This window comes from Taurulus bubalis (genome assembly GCF_910589615.1).
Source record: "Taurulus bubalis genome assembly, chromosome: 1".
NCBI lineage: Eukaryota > Metazoa > Chordata > Actinopteri > Perciformes > Cottidae > Taurulus > Taurulus bubalis.
This window is the reverse complement of record NC_136589.1, coordinates 6070833-6087058: the sequence shown is the minus strand read 5'-3', so window position 1 is coordinate 6087058 and position 16226 is coordinate 6070833. Positions and strand designations below refer to the sequence as shown.

General features: G+C 42.0%; 2 protein-coding genes across 2 annotated transcripts; one reads left to right on the top strand and one right to left on the bottom strand.

Moving 5' to 3' along the window:
* Positions 1–2487: 2487 nt before the first annotated feature.
* dhrs7 (dehydrogenase/reductase (SDR family) member 7) lies at positions 2488–6005 on the top strand (the record flags this gene model as incomplete). Its single annotated transcript, XM_079232141.1, has 7 exons — positions 2488–2617; positions 3121–3273; positions 3462–3568; positions 3873–4112; positions 4343–4465; positions 4573–4788; positions 5866–6005. 7 exons carry the CDS (start codon positions 2488–2490, stop codon positions 5905–5907), a joined length of 1011 nt encoding a protein of 336 aa, XP_079088267.1. The 3' UTR covers positions 5908–6005.
* A 979-nt stretch (positions 6006–6984) lies between these two features.
* Positions 6985–14339, bottom strand: pcnx4 (pecanex 4). The gene is made up of 10 exons (XM_079232130.1): positions 13636–14339; positions 13343–13522; positions 12306–12844; positions 12085–12185; positions 11731–11853; positions 10739–11099; positions 8903–9006; positions 7718–8823; positions 7431–7617; positions 6985–7251 (listed from the first exon to the last, which is right to left on the bottom strand). The coding sequence occupies exons 1-10, from the start codon at positions 14331–14333 to the stop codon at positions 7000–7002; spliced, it is 3651 nt and encodes a 1216-aa protein (XP_079088256.1). The 5' UTR covers positions 14334–14339; the 3' UTR covers positions 6985–6999.
* Between the last annotated feature and the right edge of the window lie 1887 nt (positions 14340–16226).

The window sequence follows — 16226 nt, the reverse complement described above, 5'->3', positions numbered from 1 at the left end:
TAACCGACTGACTCGATAACCACTCCAAAACAATCTCTGGAGATCTGGCAAATCTAACATTAATGCTAACGTTGGGATACGCCAATCTACAACATGGACCTGCTCAGCAAGATACAATTTGCTCATAGATTTGATCAACGAAAAAATGTTAAAGTTAACCCTGTAGGATGTCCAGACCGTAACCCAGATAAACAAACAGCCGTGCCTAGTTGTGGGCCTTGACCCTTGTCCCCGACAGCTAACTTTGACAGGCCTCCCTCTACCACCGTTTGCTAACATTGTCTAAAGGCAAGGAAAACCCTCGGCCTGGCTAACGTATTAACGCTAGCATTGAATGCTAAAACGGCTAGGATAGCTCAACTACACACGGTTCCTCAGCAGCTACTGGCTTTAGAGTAAACATGTTAGGACTTACCAAATATCCGAAATACCAGTTGACAGCAACGGAAACTGGGAAGGTGACAAGGACCAAATAGTCTCAGTTCACACCGACGAAACTATGGGGTTCTCGACGGTTTAGCTAGGCTAGCTAGCCAGTTAGCTAGCAAGGAGCAATCTTCACTCGAGACTCATATAAATGGCTTAAGTGCGGAGGTCCCTCTTTGCGCGCGCCTGTGATGCATTACATTATCTCAGCTGGCGATCTTAATAATATTCTAACTAATTTTTGGGGGGAATTTATGGGCCGGAGATTTGGGTGGTCAAGCCAGGGGGAAGCTGAAACGTCTGTCCCAGCCTCTCCACTTGACAGCTTGCTAGCTAACGTTAGCTTCTGAGGAGCACAGCGCAAGCCCCCAGGAACAGCGCTGCGCTGTGATGCGATTTCGGCGTAGTGGCTGCTCTGGGTAATTACAACTTCCGGGATCATCACGTGACGCACACTGGGCCATTTTTCCCACACACAATCATTGGAAAAGGACCAGCTGTAAAATGGCGAATACATTTTTCTGAGTGTCACAAACCCCCCGAAACTGACTATTTGCATTTTCCGAATTTGATCCATTCAGTCCAATAACATTTGGAAAGAGCTGCGTGATTAAACTATTTAATCCCACAAGTGTGTACAGGAAGTCAGCAGGCTCGAGTCGCTCGACCAGTGGAAAGATGGTTTTATTATACATCCATGGACTTAAGTCGCCCAATGAGAAATTTAGAATAAGTGGGGCGCAATCGTTAAACGTGGTATGCAGTTATTGTCAATGCATCTATGGCACAGTTACTAAGAGAAAGGACCCGGATGTTGCAGGTTGCGTACTCGGAAAAATGACATCATCCCTGTAGAGTTGTGGCTGCTCAGACTGTAACACAGGAGGCAATTAGCCAATGCAAAATAGGCTCCCAAATCTGATATTTGGCTTGAATTTGTACACGGGATGGTTTTGAAGGACTCATGAATTCAAACGTGTATTTGTCACATTCATGTAAGATAAGATAAAATAAGATAATCCTTTATTAGTCCCTTAGTGGGGAAATTACAGGATTACAGCAGCATTGCTCACAAGTGAATACATTATATAGTAATTATATGTATGACAATATTGAGTGGTTTAATATATTTTGTTATTTAGAAAAAGAAAGATACCGATAATAAGGCATTGTCTAGGCACCAATATCAATAACCTGTCCTTGTTATTCAGCATATATTTGTGGGGCTGCCAGTGGTCAAATTTAAGTATCTGAAATCCATATACATATTCCATATAGTCCATATTCTGGAAAAACCTGCATAAAACCTGCATACGCCAAATGTATGGCCTGCATCAATAGAGAGAAGAAGAAAAATCATGACCTGTTTCAACAACAAATTCACAATAAAGTCTATACTTGAAGATAGAAGCTTGCACTCTTGTCAACTGATAATTCATATGAGACAACTGGTACTTTACAGGTTTAATGTTTTATGCCCAGATATTACTCTTATACTTTTCAAAAAGTCTCGATGTAGAACACTTTGTACCTCTAAATAGAACCCAGTGTCACAGTCACTCTTTTTAGCTTCTCCTGTTTATTCTGTGTTGACGGCTATTGCAATAAAAGAGGCCATGGACTCTCTTTTGGATCCATGACGCCTTGTGTATTCCACTGCTGCACATTTTAACACAGTGAGGGTGAGCTTGGCGTATTATTCTTTTGCTCTCTTTACTGAAAGTGAATTGTGTTTTGTAACAGCAATCACTCTTAGAGAAACAACAAGTGTCTGTGTAACACTGGTTGAAGCTTATTATTGCAAAAAGATGGCATTCACAACAGCGAAAAAAATATCGACTTCTGCAACTCGAAGAGAGCAGCAAGGATGAAGAGTTAGAAGAAAATAAAATGGGGCTTCGTTTACACGATTCATTTGTGCATATCTTTAATTCTGAAAATATTCGAGCGGAAGTGACGTCGATATCCTTTTATTGTAGCTTTGTTTATTGTTGCAGAACCTTATCGTATGGCTACTTAGCTTAAACCATAAGTCTAACGTAATTCATTAATTTTCATCAAATGGACTGCTGCGTTGCATCTGCACTGTGGTGTTTTGTACCACTTTATTTACTTATTAACTTCCTGTGTTTTATTTTCGCGGATGCAGACTTCACTCTGCTTTGGGCAGGCCTGTTCGGACACAGGCCAGGTGAGTTACTGAAACCTGACTCTTATTCACAAACAAGGAAATGTATCCGTTTGATGATAAGGTGGGGACAGTCGGTGTCAATGTTTCCATTCCCCGAGGTTTCGTAGCAAAACAGAGTAAACGGTTAAACAACAATTAGCGAACGTTTCACTTTGACCCATGACTGTAAGTCACATGATGCTCATCTGAGATGTTCACAGATCAAACTCCACATTGTATACGTGGTGAATGTTTAGCGTAGTCATATCTGGGAATGATTTATACACATTTCATATTTATATATATATATATATTTCATATGAAGGACCAGTAGTGGAATAGGTATTCAGAAATTTGACTCAGGTAGCAGTAAGTAAGCCAAAAGGATTACAAATATTTAGTGGCAAAAAAGTACATTTTAATTTCCACCATTGTCAAGGACAAAACATAGACACAAAAACCCTATATACAGTTTTGTTTGTGATGGAGCCAATGTTGACAGTTGTATTTTTTGTGTTAACCAGAGAATAAACTGAAAGGGCTGGTGGTTTGGATCACTGGAGCCTCCAGTGGGATTGGAGAGGAGCTGGCCTACCAGCTAGCAAAGTGTGGGTCACGGCTCATCCTGTCTGCTCGACGTGAGGATGAGCTCAAGAGGGTGAAACGTCACTGTTTAGGTGAGAAAATAAAAACAACTATATATTGAATGGCTTAGCGAAAAGAAAGCCGATTAAAATTGTCTGAATACTTCGTCAAACTCTTGCAGAACACTACAGTGTAACACAATTATAACATTGGTAGTACTTTCATTTAGTTTTACTCAGTTGCGACCAGCTGAATAATTTCTGGAATTCTTTTTCTCAAGAGTGCTCCGACCTTCAGGATGAAGATATTCAGGTTCTTCCACTTGATTTGTTGGAGAGGACGTCGCATGAAGAAAAAGCAAAAGCTGCAATTCAGTACTTTGGACATGTAGGGCTGCTACACTCTTTTATAATACAATGTGATTTCGTCATTAGTTTAATTGCAATAAGAGCATGTCACAAACTGTCATTCCCAGATGGAATGCAGAAGATCTTTAACAGTGTGTAATTATTATGTGTAATTATTATTATTATTTATTTAATCACAATATTCACACCGTATTCAATCCATAAACGTTTTACTTTACTGTTATATTTTCACTATACTGTTAATATCTTAACATTGTAAATTCAAATGTATTCAAATCATGCTGTATTCCTATTCTGTGGTTTTGTCCAATTTTTATTTCCAGATTGATGTCCTAATTAACAATGGGGGCCGAAGCCAGCGCTCTCTGTGCTTGGAGACCAGCATTGATGTGTATCAGGCCTTGATGGAGCTCAACTTCCTGGGTACGGTCTCCATCACCAAGCTCGTGCTGCCTCACATGACGCAGCGAGGCACAGGAAGCATTGTGACCGTCAGCAGCGTAGTCGGCCTGGCCGGGGCACCCCTGGCAACGGGATACTCTGCCAGCAAGCATGCCCTTCAGGTGACGGGAATACAGATAGCAAGTGTTTGGACCACAGCTACAATGGTCACATGAGCTTGTGTTTGTTTTCTCTGATTTCATTACTCCAGTGTCCTCATGCAGTTTTGATTAATAACTCTTTTTTTTCTTCAGGAATGGCAGTGTTGTTTATTATTATAATTTGTTTAAATACCTCTACATGCGATTAGCTGTTCAGTCCTGTTGCTGGTTTTTCACTGTTTTGTCTACAGGGTTTCTTTAATTCTCTTCGAACCGAGCTCACTGACTTTCCCAACATACTCATCAGCACGGTGTGTCCAGGGCCTGTGCAATCACAGATTGTCCAAAATTCCTTCACGGAGGAAGTGCACAAGGTATTTGCTATAGCGCTGTTCATTTTTAACATAACAATCCTGTATTGTACCTGTATGTGATATGACAGTAGCTATTTCAGTAACCTGTTTTCCTTCCATTACCAAAGCCCATGGCTGTAGCTGGTAACCAGGGGCACAAGATGCCAACAAGTCGCTGCGTGCGTTTAATGCTGGTGGGAATGGCCAATGGTGTCAAGGAAATGTGGATTGCACAGCAGCCCTTCCTCCTGTTCTACTACACCTGGCAGTATGCGCCCACATTTGCCTGGTTCATCACAAACATGTTGGGCAGAAAAAGGGTGCAGAATTTCAAAGCTGGTCTGGTAGGTACCGTATATAATCTAATTTTAGGAAATCTATGTGTACAAAGTCAATATGTTGCATATTCAACCAATGCATTGGCTAGATTTATCATCCGTGATGTCTACCGGACACAACTATCATAATGTCTGTCTGTCTGGTAAATATGTAACTGGAGCTTGCCACAGAGCACTTTAACATAAGTAAAGACTAATGAGGCTCTAGCCAAAGGAAATAAAATAGGCTGACTAACTCCTTTTAAAGCTTTAATTAACAGGTTATATCGTCTCGATATATTTAACATACAGATATGAGTGTTTATAATCTTCTCATCTGAATCTCTGAAGAAAGCAAATAAGCTTCCCAAAATGTTGAACTTTTCTTTTAAAGTTTACCGTTGGTGTATAGGGCCTTTTTAAAAACATCCCCTATTGTACTGAAAAACAATTTTCTATATTTAAAGCAACCAGAAAGCAATCACAAGGGATGAGACCAGTTTGTTGTTTCTGTACGTTTGGCGTTATAATCGCTTTCTGTATGGTTGACCTTGCGCCGTTCGACCTGGGACCGGGGGATTCTCACTGTGTCAAAGGACTTAAAATACGTGAATAAAGCAGAACGTGGCAGACATTATGCAAAGCTGTGTCTTGACAGCTAGGGGCCTTAGCTGTTACTGACCTTGCTTGAGTCTAATAAGAAGAAGACAGTGGCCAGGGTATGACAGGGAGAATGACTACTTCCCGGTGGTTCTGACTGACTGATCAGTGTGCCTGTTGGCCTCTGCTGGACAGGGACAGCTGAGGGCTATGAAGAAAGGTCATGTCAAACTGGCCAGACATTGAAGCATCACATGCTTATACTTGAGTACGTTCTGTGACATATACCTTCGGGACAAAAGAAAAACTTGACAAAACATACACAGTATTCCTCAACACCGGAGTTAAGTGAATTTGCATGTGACTAGACATTTTCAAAAGGGAAGTTAATTTCAATATAAAAATCATACCTTTTTAAAATAACTTTTTGGGGTGAAAACACACCTACCAATTTAGATCAGATTTACTGTACACAGTGCTAACTGCCAGCCCTTTATTTTGCAGGATGCAGACACTGCATACTTCACGAAGCCCAAGTCCTCCTGAAGGTCAAATCCTCAAGTGGAAACGCAGGAATTCCTGATGTTCGACCTGGAAAATGATGTGGGTGTCCTTGCCTTCATATCTAAGAACAACATTTAAAGACACAACTGCTTTGAAAGCTCAGAGCTTGACAGGGTCTTATAAAAACGGGTCCATTTTCTATTTCATTAGGCTTTCATCTCAAATGTTAAGTAAATCCTGTATTTTACTGTTTGTCTTCAGATTATGTGAATTTCTGATTTAAAGCCTACATTAATCATAATATTGGAGCAATGTAGCAAAGGACTTGCACTAACCGTTTGAATGCCTAATACAATTGAGTTGGGATATATTTTCTGCCCTGTAAAGTTTGTTTAGTGAAAGATAACAAAACTGCTTCTGCCAAGCTATTTTATTATAAGTATACACAGTTAAACATATAAAAAAAACACAATATGTACATAAGAATATGGACAAATTCATTTAACTCATTCTAAATTGTAAACAAGTGAATTGTAAACAAAACAATAGCACTAAACTACTGACACATACAGCAAGACATACTCAAGGCACATCCTTGATATCTTAAAACATTAAAACTCTTGTCCCGTTTTTGTTGGCATAAAGAGGGATCACCGGAAAATTGTGAAATCTGATAAAACTGGAGGTATGCAGTAGGTGTCATGTAGAGTAAAGGCTGGCAAATGTATTCACTTCTTTTTAAGCACAAACATGAATAAACAAACCACATAACGTGTGTGCTTTGGTGGAAACCTATAAGGGATTTGTTTTCTTTCATGTACTGTTCTAAGAGGTAGTCCACATTGTCAGTTAAAATCCCACCGATGCCACTGCTTCCTCTGTGCTGCAGGAAATTAAGCACTAAAAAAGTCAAGTTAATGTGAAAACTAAGTAGGTTCCCAACAGACATCAGTTTTCAAAATCAAAACTCCTAAATTATTTGAAGTTTTCTTGACTTTGCTGTAGTTTCCACATCAATTTCAAAATAACCATTGACTTTGGAAAATGGACATTTTGCTGTGGTAGTACCGACTGAAAAACATCCTCCTACCTGTCCCGAGTACGTTCAGCAGAAGGGGCAGATGATGCCACATGTCAGAGGCAGGGGAAGTGGAGGGGGGCTGAGGAGTAAATTGGGTATCCTAGAGGGGGGTCAGCTGCCTGAACAGTTAGGTTCCTTAGCATGAAGGGGTGAGCCTGGATGCTGTAACGCTCCTCGTCGTCATTAGTAGCATACAGGAGCTCCCAGGAAAGGTTTGCCCACTGGCCTCGCACCCCCTCTCCATTCAGACGACCCACCTGCACCAGCTGCTCCTGCAAGGACAGGACTCGCCCCGTGTAGGTTCCCTGTGGACAAGGACAATCAATGATGCAAATTAAATACACACCTTTCACTGAAATAGTCTCTAAACTGCTATTTTACATCCTCTAAATGTTTTCCAATTACTGAATAAGAAAGAATCTGTACTTAAGGTATCAAAAGTGTAACTTAGACAGGATGTATATGGAGTGGTACGTGTGATTACCATAGCAAGGTCATGTCCTAGAGAAAACAGGAAGGGTTTCTCCTGAAGGACACTGTCGTGCCAGCCTTTCTCCGTCACTAGGCCAATGTACCAATCCCTTTCATATTCCTCCAAGGTGCTGAACAACTCCTCAGGGGACTCCATGGGTCCTAGACTTGCTTGATCAAACAGCAGCTTGAAACTGAACCTGATGGCAAACATAGAGGCAGAAATCAATAAAATATTATTTTTTTCCTGACGCTGTGATCAGTTACCAAAACCTAGAAACTCTTAACTGTCAATTTTACCTGAAAGCCCGAAGTGCAAGCTGGTAAAGTTCTTTACTTGAGGAGAGCCAGTCGAGTCCTTCCGTCCATGGTACATCTCCACAATAGAGTCTGTAGACGTAACTGGGACTGGTGAAGGCAGACTCTGCTCCCAGTGAGATGAGACACGAAAGTGCAACCCGTGCATGCAGCTCTTTCAACGCTTCATCCTCCTTCAGGGCTTTGGTCATGTCCTCTGAGGTCTCGCCCTGCACAGCAGGCCCAAACTGCCCCAAGGTGAACCGAAACCAGTCCTCGGGAAACAAAGACCTGAGCTGCAGCAAGCGGGATGGTAGCAACGGTGCAGTTCTCCACCCTGTTGGGAGGTTGAATGCCTCTGACTGGGAGCAGTTGAAGTTCAACTGAGGGAGAGAACCGGGACTTTCTCTGAAGACCTCCGGGTTCCGGCCTTTATCCACTGCTGGCATCCCGATGCCCAAACCCAGAGGCTGCAGAGGCTGCAGGGCAGAGAGAGCCATGTTTTCAAAAAGGGTGTCCATCTCCACAGAGCCTGGCAGAGAGGCCCCTGTCTGCAGCGCTGCATGTCCAGGCTGAGCCTCTGCGGTCACTAATGCCACTGTCCGCCTGGCTGGTTGAGGTCCAAATAAGTCGTCCTCATCTGACCAATCACCAAAGGAGGTCAAACTGGAGCTGTCCTGTCTGAACCTGAGAGAAGACACATTAGATTCCACCACGACAGCCTCAGGCGGCTGGTTACAGGTGGTCTGGGCCAACTGGGAAGACTGGGACTTCCTGCCTCCAACCCCCGGCCCTTCTTCATTGCTCCATAGAAATCCTTTATGCTTCTGCACACAGTATCGGAGGAGCAACCAGACCAGTGCTTTCAGAAAGTCATCCTGAAGTTTCCTTAAGTTATCATGAGAGTCAATGATGCCAGAAAGCACATTTCGGGCATCAGAGTAGACTCGTACTGCAAGGGCAGCACATGGGGTGAGGGCATTTCCCCAGTGCAGGTTAAAACCCTGGGTGAAACCAAGACGCTCGGGGCGCTCAAAAGCTGCCTCGAACACCTCATCCACCCTCCGTGCTTCCACTGTGTGGCAAGATGTCTCCTGCAGCTCCAGACCCTGTAACAAAACACATTTTACCATCTTGTTGTAAATGACTGCAATGCTTCCTAAAAGACACTACGGAAGGATACAGTACCTTAATGTTGACTGTACAGTAGCCATATCCTCTCTCCAGGATCATTATCCAAACCATACGGTCCTGAAAGCGCCCAAGAAAATGAGAGCCTGGGGCTAAAGAACCTACAGAAGGGGGAGAAAATCATCAGCCATCCATGCATGCAACATGTAAAGAGGTACACCATGTAACACACACACACAACCAATGGTGCACAGTCCTTTTAATTTGCATCATCTGTGCATCCCTCTGTTGACTATATAGATAACATAGCCACTGGATGAGCTGCGGGGAGACATCAGAGTTGTACAGGAAGGTCATGATACTGTTTTAACTGGCTGACTGCACAGGGATCTAAATATTACATCTTTTCTTAGCCTTAGTTTTCCATTAGTCTCTAAAAGTTCCCTCCTTTTACAGAAATGCAGGCAAAAGACAGACATTTATTTCAACGCAGATGAACAGAAATGGCAAGGTGATGGAGGCTTTTGTTTTAAGTTGACTAGTAGTCGCTCAAGAATCATGTCAGGTCCCATAACGACATCTCAGAATTGTCCCAGTCGTACCTCATGATGCAAAGTGACAAGCTGGGCAGACTCCTTCCTGCTCACTGCTCCACGGCCCCCAGTGTGAGCAAAGCAAAAGAACACTACAAACTGCCATTGCTAGACTTTGAGCATCCACCTAACAAGCGATTATTCTGAATTATACATCACAGCTACAGCACCCCAAGCTAACAAAAACAAGATTGAGTGATGACATCACCGCAGCAGCTTTATTCAGTTTTGAATAATCAATCCATAAAGAATGATACTCTACTTGCACTGTTTTTTCGCTTGCCCCTTCCTGATCGAGCACAGAACAAAATCCTAGCAGCAGCTCTGTTTGGCTTCCGAGCATTATGAGGTTAATGGTGTGGAAAGATTTGAATGTAATGAAGACAGATCAGAGTTTTTTTTTTTTTGGGTCACTTCACAGGAAGCTCAACTGGATCATGTAAGTTTGCATTACTGGGAGCAATTCCAAGGAGCTGCTCCCAACAACAGTCCTCTTACGATTAAACCATATGAGGTGATGGCTCACTGCTCTTTGATCTGCATACTGTCTCTACTTCACCCAGAGAAAAGTTTAGCCACTCCAATTATAGTTCAAGTTAGGGGTGTTGCAAACAGTATGGTTATATTTTTTAAATGAAATATTGATATGTTAATAATATGCACATGATAAAATAATGAATCCAGAGCCTCTTAAATGACGCTTGTGTACAGTTATGGTGACAGACTCTCACCTGCCTACACTTGTTTATTAAGTGTAATTAATTTGTTAAAAAGGGACATAACAAACAATAAACAATGTTAAAGATTATTGATTGAATTAGTTTTTCTTTTAAAATTTTCAAAAGATATTGTAATAATAGTCATCGTAAATTCTTTAGGCCACAATAGCCGTGAATTGATAATCTGATATTGTGACAGCTCCACTACAAGTCAAAACACATTGTAGTAAAAACATTTTTGGAATATGGTAAATAACAAACAATATAAAGTACTGAGATTTTGTATTAATCCAATTGACGAGTATCATGATAATTAGTTTTTTTACACCAAACATTTACTAACTAAACTAATGGGTAAAATATATATTTTTAATGATAAAAACAATTATTTACAGCCATTATATTATTTTAATATACTTGAATGCTCTCAATTAATATTACAATAGAATATTTAGATAGATTTGCAAACCATAACAATTCTAATATAGTAAACAATATTAACTTGTAACATTTAAGAAAGTGTTTTTTTTTTTTTTAAAGAAGACGCCATAGAAAGAAGATATAAAGGATGGACAACTAACCCAGTGATCCTCTTGCAAAGGCCGTCCTCAGAGCAGAGGCCAGACTTCCACTCATCTGCTGGTAGAAGATTGAGTCCGGGCAGGGACAGGCGGTACCTACTGGGCCTGGCCAACTGCGCTGAGGCCTGGGGAACCCCACCAGGAAGATGGGCAGGGTGAAGAGGGGCAGCAGAGGGGCGGAGAGCAAGGCAGACAGGGTCACCACCACGAGCAACAGCGGACATAGGGAGGCATTCAGAGCCAAGAGGGTTCCAGCCGACTGACGGCGCTGCTTCTTCTCTGTCCAAGATGTCACCAACACAGTCAGGGTGAACTTTAGCTTGGTGAGGAACTGGGTCAGTCTGTCAATCAGGAGGCCCACCTGGAATAGAAACACACATAAAGAGCACTGATGTACTGAACCACTATTAGGTCTTATCAGCATATTATATGTTTGAGTTATTTGTGTGCTTCATTCACTTTTTATTACTTTTTTTGTTGTTGCTATTTTAATATCTGCTGACCAAATTAAAAATGTGGAAAAACGTATAACAATATTATAAATAAATACACTCATTGGCACCTTTGGTTGGGTATACCTCTAAAATTGAATGCAAACAAACAATAGCTCATTCATAAATTCTACATTTGCATGGGAAATAATGTGCCGTTTTGAATGACACGGTCAGAAAGGTATTTTAGCTATACGTTTACTATTGAGGTGGTGGTTCACTGTGGTGTTAAACTGGACTGTTATTATCATCCGCGACGTTGCCTTCACCTTGTGAGTCTGTGTGTGTGTCTTCAGGGCAAAATGTGGCCTTGTCGGGCGTTTAATCTTCTGTCAGATTTTGTGATCGTGATAGCGTTGCAACCATGCAAAATGCAGCCACGACCACACACTTTACAGATGTGTGGTTTGAAGATGGCCGTGGTCGGAGCACGGAGGTCAAAGAGGCCATTGTGTGGGCTGATGTGTGGTAGAAACAGGTGAAAATTTATGTTGACCTCACCAGAAGAAGCTGAACTCCAGTGCCCAGGTTGTCCCACCCCGGCAGCATGTTGTTTCCAGCTGCAAGCCGCACTAAGACTACCACCACCATCTGCAGCAGAGCATCCTCTGAATTCTGCCACACCTGCACAGCAACAAAGAGCAACCACTGTGCTGAGCATAACATTTCAAAAACACACTCTGAGATTAAACACAGTTAATTTTAAGAAAAAAAATTTAAATTCTGGATTGTCATACTTTTCAGCGATTTTTTTTTCCTGGTTACATTAAGAATCTGCTTGCAGTAGTTTATATTTTCAGCATGTTCTGTTTATACTAAAACATAGATTATGAGCAAGAGTTAGTGTCAGCATACCAGTCTAAAGGCTCGTGTGAATCCCACACTGAGGGAAACCCTGTGGAGCGGATGCAGAGATTTGTCCATAGACAGGAAAGCAATCATTGCAAATGGAGACACTGTGAAGTAAAACACACAGTAATTGCAGGTCAAAAACACATTCAGATACACAGCAATATCTTCATCACAACTGAGATCGGAGAACATCAGCCTTAAAACACACATTATAACACGCTCACCAAGATAAAGAAGGACTCTTCTAATTGCTGCAGCGATGTATAATCCTCTGTTCCTCTGCTTGAAATTCTGCACACTGGACATGCCTTTAGGGTACAGGGGATTGAGGAACACCCCTCCAAATACATAGGCTCCCTGGATTTCTCTGAGAGCCCAACAGAAGCAGAAGAGTATGAGGAGAAGGTAGCTGACAGGAGCCTGGGGCCCCGTAGCCCCGCTCGGTGACTGAGATGAACCAAGGAAGTAATGCAAAAGCCCTGCCTCTGCCATCGCCACCAAAAACAGGCTTGAATATAGAAGTAGCTCCCTGCAGCCCAGATTCCAGCCAAAGGAACTGGGAGGAGGAGGTGGCGAACTACCTCTTCGAAATCCACTTTCCCCAAAGGTTGCCCTGGGCCCTCTGCAGAGTGTGCCAACCTGGCTGAGGTCCAGGCTCAGCAGAAATCCCGTAGAGATGGAGAAGAGAACCACTCCCAGTGTTGAGGGGATGAAGTAGTTACACACAGCTACGCCGGCAGATATACCAAACATCAACAGCAGCCTATGAGACAGTGTACACACAATATGTCAGCGCTGATGATGTACAGGTTACAGTCACTCTTGTCCCTTCAAGGAGACTATGATAATCTGATTAGAACTAGCTTCCCACATAACACATCATTTGAATAAACAAAAACTGTGTTTAGCCCAAACTTCTGCTGTAAAAAAGTGAAGGTACTGCTTTAAATCACGACATCCACAACTTCAAACAATAAATAAATATAGATGATTATTGTCTTGACAACATGACTTAAACTAAATATCTAACTTACACAGACTCACACATTGTACTAGATATACGGAATGAAAAATATAACCATAGCCTTCATTATAGCCAGATATTTTTTTATATTTATTTCATGGCATAGGAGGGAGATCCTCTGGTGTCATTTACAAGCATGTTGTGGTTGATTATGTTGTTTACGACTTTCAGATTTTCTACTGTAGTGTAAAACTGCAAATGAAAGCAAAGGCTAAAGCATGCTTTTTCAATACGTACCTGAGGTTGCTGGACATGGGCGAGCCTCCTAGGCCAAAAACAAGAGCCTGCTCCATGCCCCAGAGGAGCAGGGCATCAAGGGGAGGCAGTATACCAAGCGCCCACAGCAGAGGTAGGAAAAGGAACAGCACATGGAGAACCTGGCTTGCCAGTTGGAGCTCAGGGACAGAGCCGGAGAACCTAAATCAGAGCAAGGCATTGAGATGAATTATGGCAGCAAACATAAAAAAAAAAAAAAATCTATAAAAGAGGAAAACTCAATTTAATCAGATAATTGTGTTGCTGTTGCTCACCTATCAGCCAGGTCCACAGCAATGAAAATAAAAATGTAGAGAGGCCGGGTGAGTGGGGTGATCTCATAAGTGTCCTGTGCCTGGAAAGTGGCCGTCTCTGTGGCTGTATTTACAATGAGGGAATACTCAGCGATACACAGTGTCACCCAACTCAGTACAAAGACGACAAGAGATATGCCAATGCTTCCGTAAAGAGCAGTCAGTCTGCCAAGGAACACGTACCATGTCCCAAAGCCACAGAGCACCCCAGCTAGCATTGTATGCAGTACCACATTCAGTCCAAACCGCTTCCCTGGGGCAATAAATCGAACAGTCTCTGGGCTGACACAGTGGATAAATTCCACATCTTCTTCATCAACCAGGATGTTGGGCGCACCTAGTCTCTCCACTGTGCCACTCCTCCGAGCAGCATACAGTGCCAGGGCTTGGACACCCGCTGCAGCACCAAACATAAGCATACCAGACAGCACTGTGGCGTGGAGCTCTTGAAGCAGCTGCAGCTGGCAGAGCAGCGTACCAATGCCCCCAAAAAGCCATGGTGTCAAGAACAAGACTACCTGATTGACATAGACATATGGTGGGGCACAGTAGCCCAACTTGAAGCGTGGACCCCCCAACACTGTCTGGGGGAAGCGCTTCCAGAAGAACTCCTGCTTGTACTCATTAAGAAGGGGCACATCCGGCCCCATTCTGACCATTCCCAAAGGGGTGGCAGGTCATCTCCACACAGCTGAAGTAGGGGGTCCATTCATCGTCCTATACAAAATGAAGCTGTCTGCAATGAAGCACACCTTAAGTTAGCAGGCAATGGAGAAATAATTTTCAAATAATAAAAAAAAAAACAGAGATGCCCTCATACAATATATCATTGACATGTTATACAAGAGGACCCTAGTCTGTGCCTCACATGTAGTAACGTCACGAAAAGTGAAGTTAAATAAGGAGCTAATAAAACAACTTTTAACTTCGAAACTCTAAATGAGTTAAATAGGATGAGTCTCTAATGAAAGTGGATGTTTTAAGAACAAAGCAATCGTGAACATCTTTCGGTTTCTGATGTTTAGCACAACATAAAACATGACACAAACACCAGAGCAACAGCTGCCGAGTTGCCATGAAAACAAACCACATCAGCAGTAGCCATGGATGCGCTAACGTGGGCTAACCTGCTCGAGCTAGCACCCTAACATTCACGTCATATAACCGAACCAGGAAAATAGCTAAAAGTAAATTAGTTTCTGGACCTCCCTGAGACTGTTCTCGTCTTTTTACGTAAGCTCGATATATTGTTGTTGTTGTTAGCTAGGGATGCCAGCAAGTCTTTTCAGCTTGACAAAACGTTAGCTTGCTAGCATTAACAGGTAAATAACAGCAGGTTGGCAACCTGGGCTGACACTGGTTTGAGACAAACTTACCGTTGAAAGCAGAAAGAAACACTGCAGCCAAGCTTTGTGTAATATTTTACGATATGGGTAGAATGATGGGAAAATAGGCGGAAATCACCAACATTACCATTAGCAGCGAGCTAATCGCTTGAATGCCAAGCAACATAGGCATAATACACAGAGAGATTGTAACCAATAGGAGTGGCGAGAAGGAGAGAACGCGTCCCCTGATTGGATTGGAACACTTAAGCCCTGCCCCTACACCACATAACCCCGCCCCTTTAACTACACATCAGTATAACAAAAGAGAGCAATATGTATTAAGGTTACGGTAACGAAAAGACATCCGCACATTCAAAGAAATCACTAATAACTATTGATCAATGTTGCTCATCTGCAAAATGAGGATGTGTCTGTACTAGGTCCTATTTGTATCTAATCTGTATATGACTATGTTTTGCAAAAACTAAGAAACATTTAGCTTTTTTCAGTATAGTTTGCATTAATTTAATGAACAGTTGCATGTTGGGTGTTCAGTAAAACACAGAACACACAAAACATAGAGTGGTGTGCGCGATCGGTTGCACAAAATTGCCAACCAGATCATGATCCAGAGGAGTTTACCAACATACACACAACATTATAACACACTGGATTCAAACGGTCTGCGTGTAACTGTACAGTTAATATGTGAGTAATCACATCTGTGAGTATAAAACACAACATAAACGTTGGCACATAGCCGTCGCTGTTGCTGTTTGACAGGTGATATGTTTTTTTCATCAAGGTAAAGACAAATTTAAGAGGGAATAAGTGATGATTAATGATTATAACCTGCAACTGTCAATATCATATAGGGATAAGATAAAGCAGTGCTATCAGCCTAACATTTACCAGTGCAAACAAGACTGTGATTGTCCATAGGAATCCTTTTAAACTGTACCAATCTTTATTAGAAATTGTATTGTATGAAAAATTGACAAAACTACAGGAATAAGTCAACTAAACAATGCAGATGCCTTCCTCAATAAATAACAAAGGATCCGATGTGCTTTCCACTGAACAATGAAAAGACCATCCCTCTTTGCAATAATAATTACATTAAATGGCACATTAAGAACTTGTTTATCCTCCATCTCCTAAATATATTCTTAACCTCTCTTGCCAGTATCTTTAAATCCTGATTCTAATGCGCTTAGTTGACCC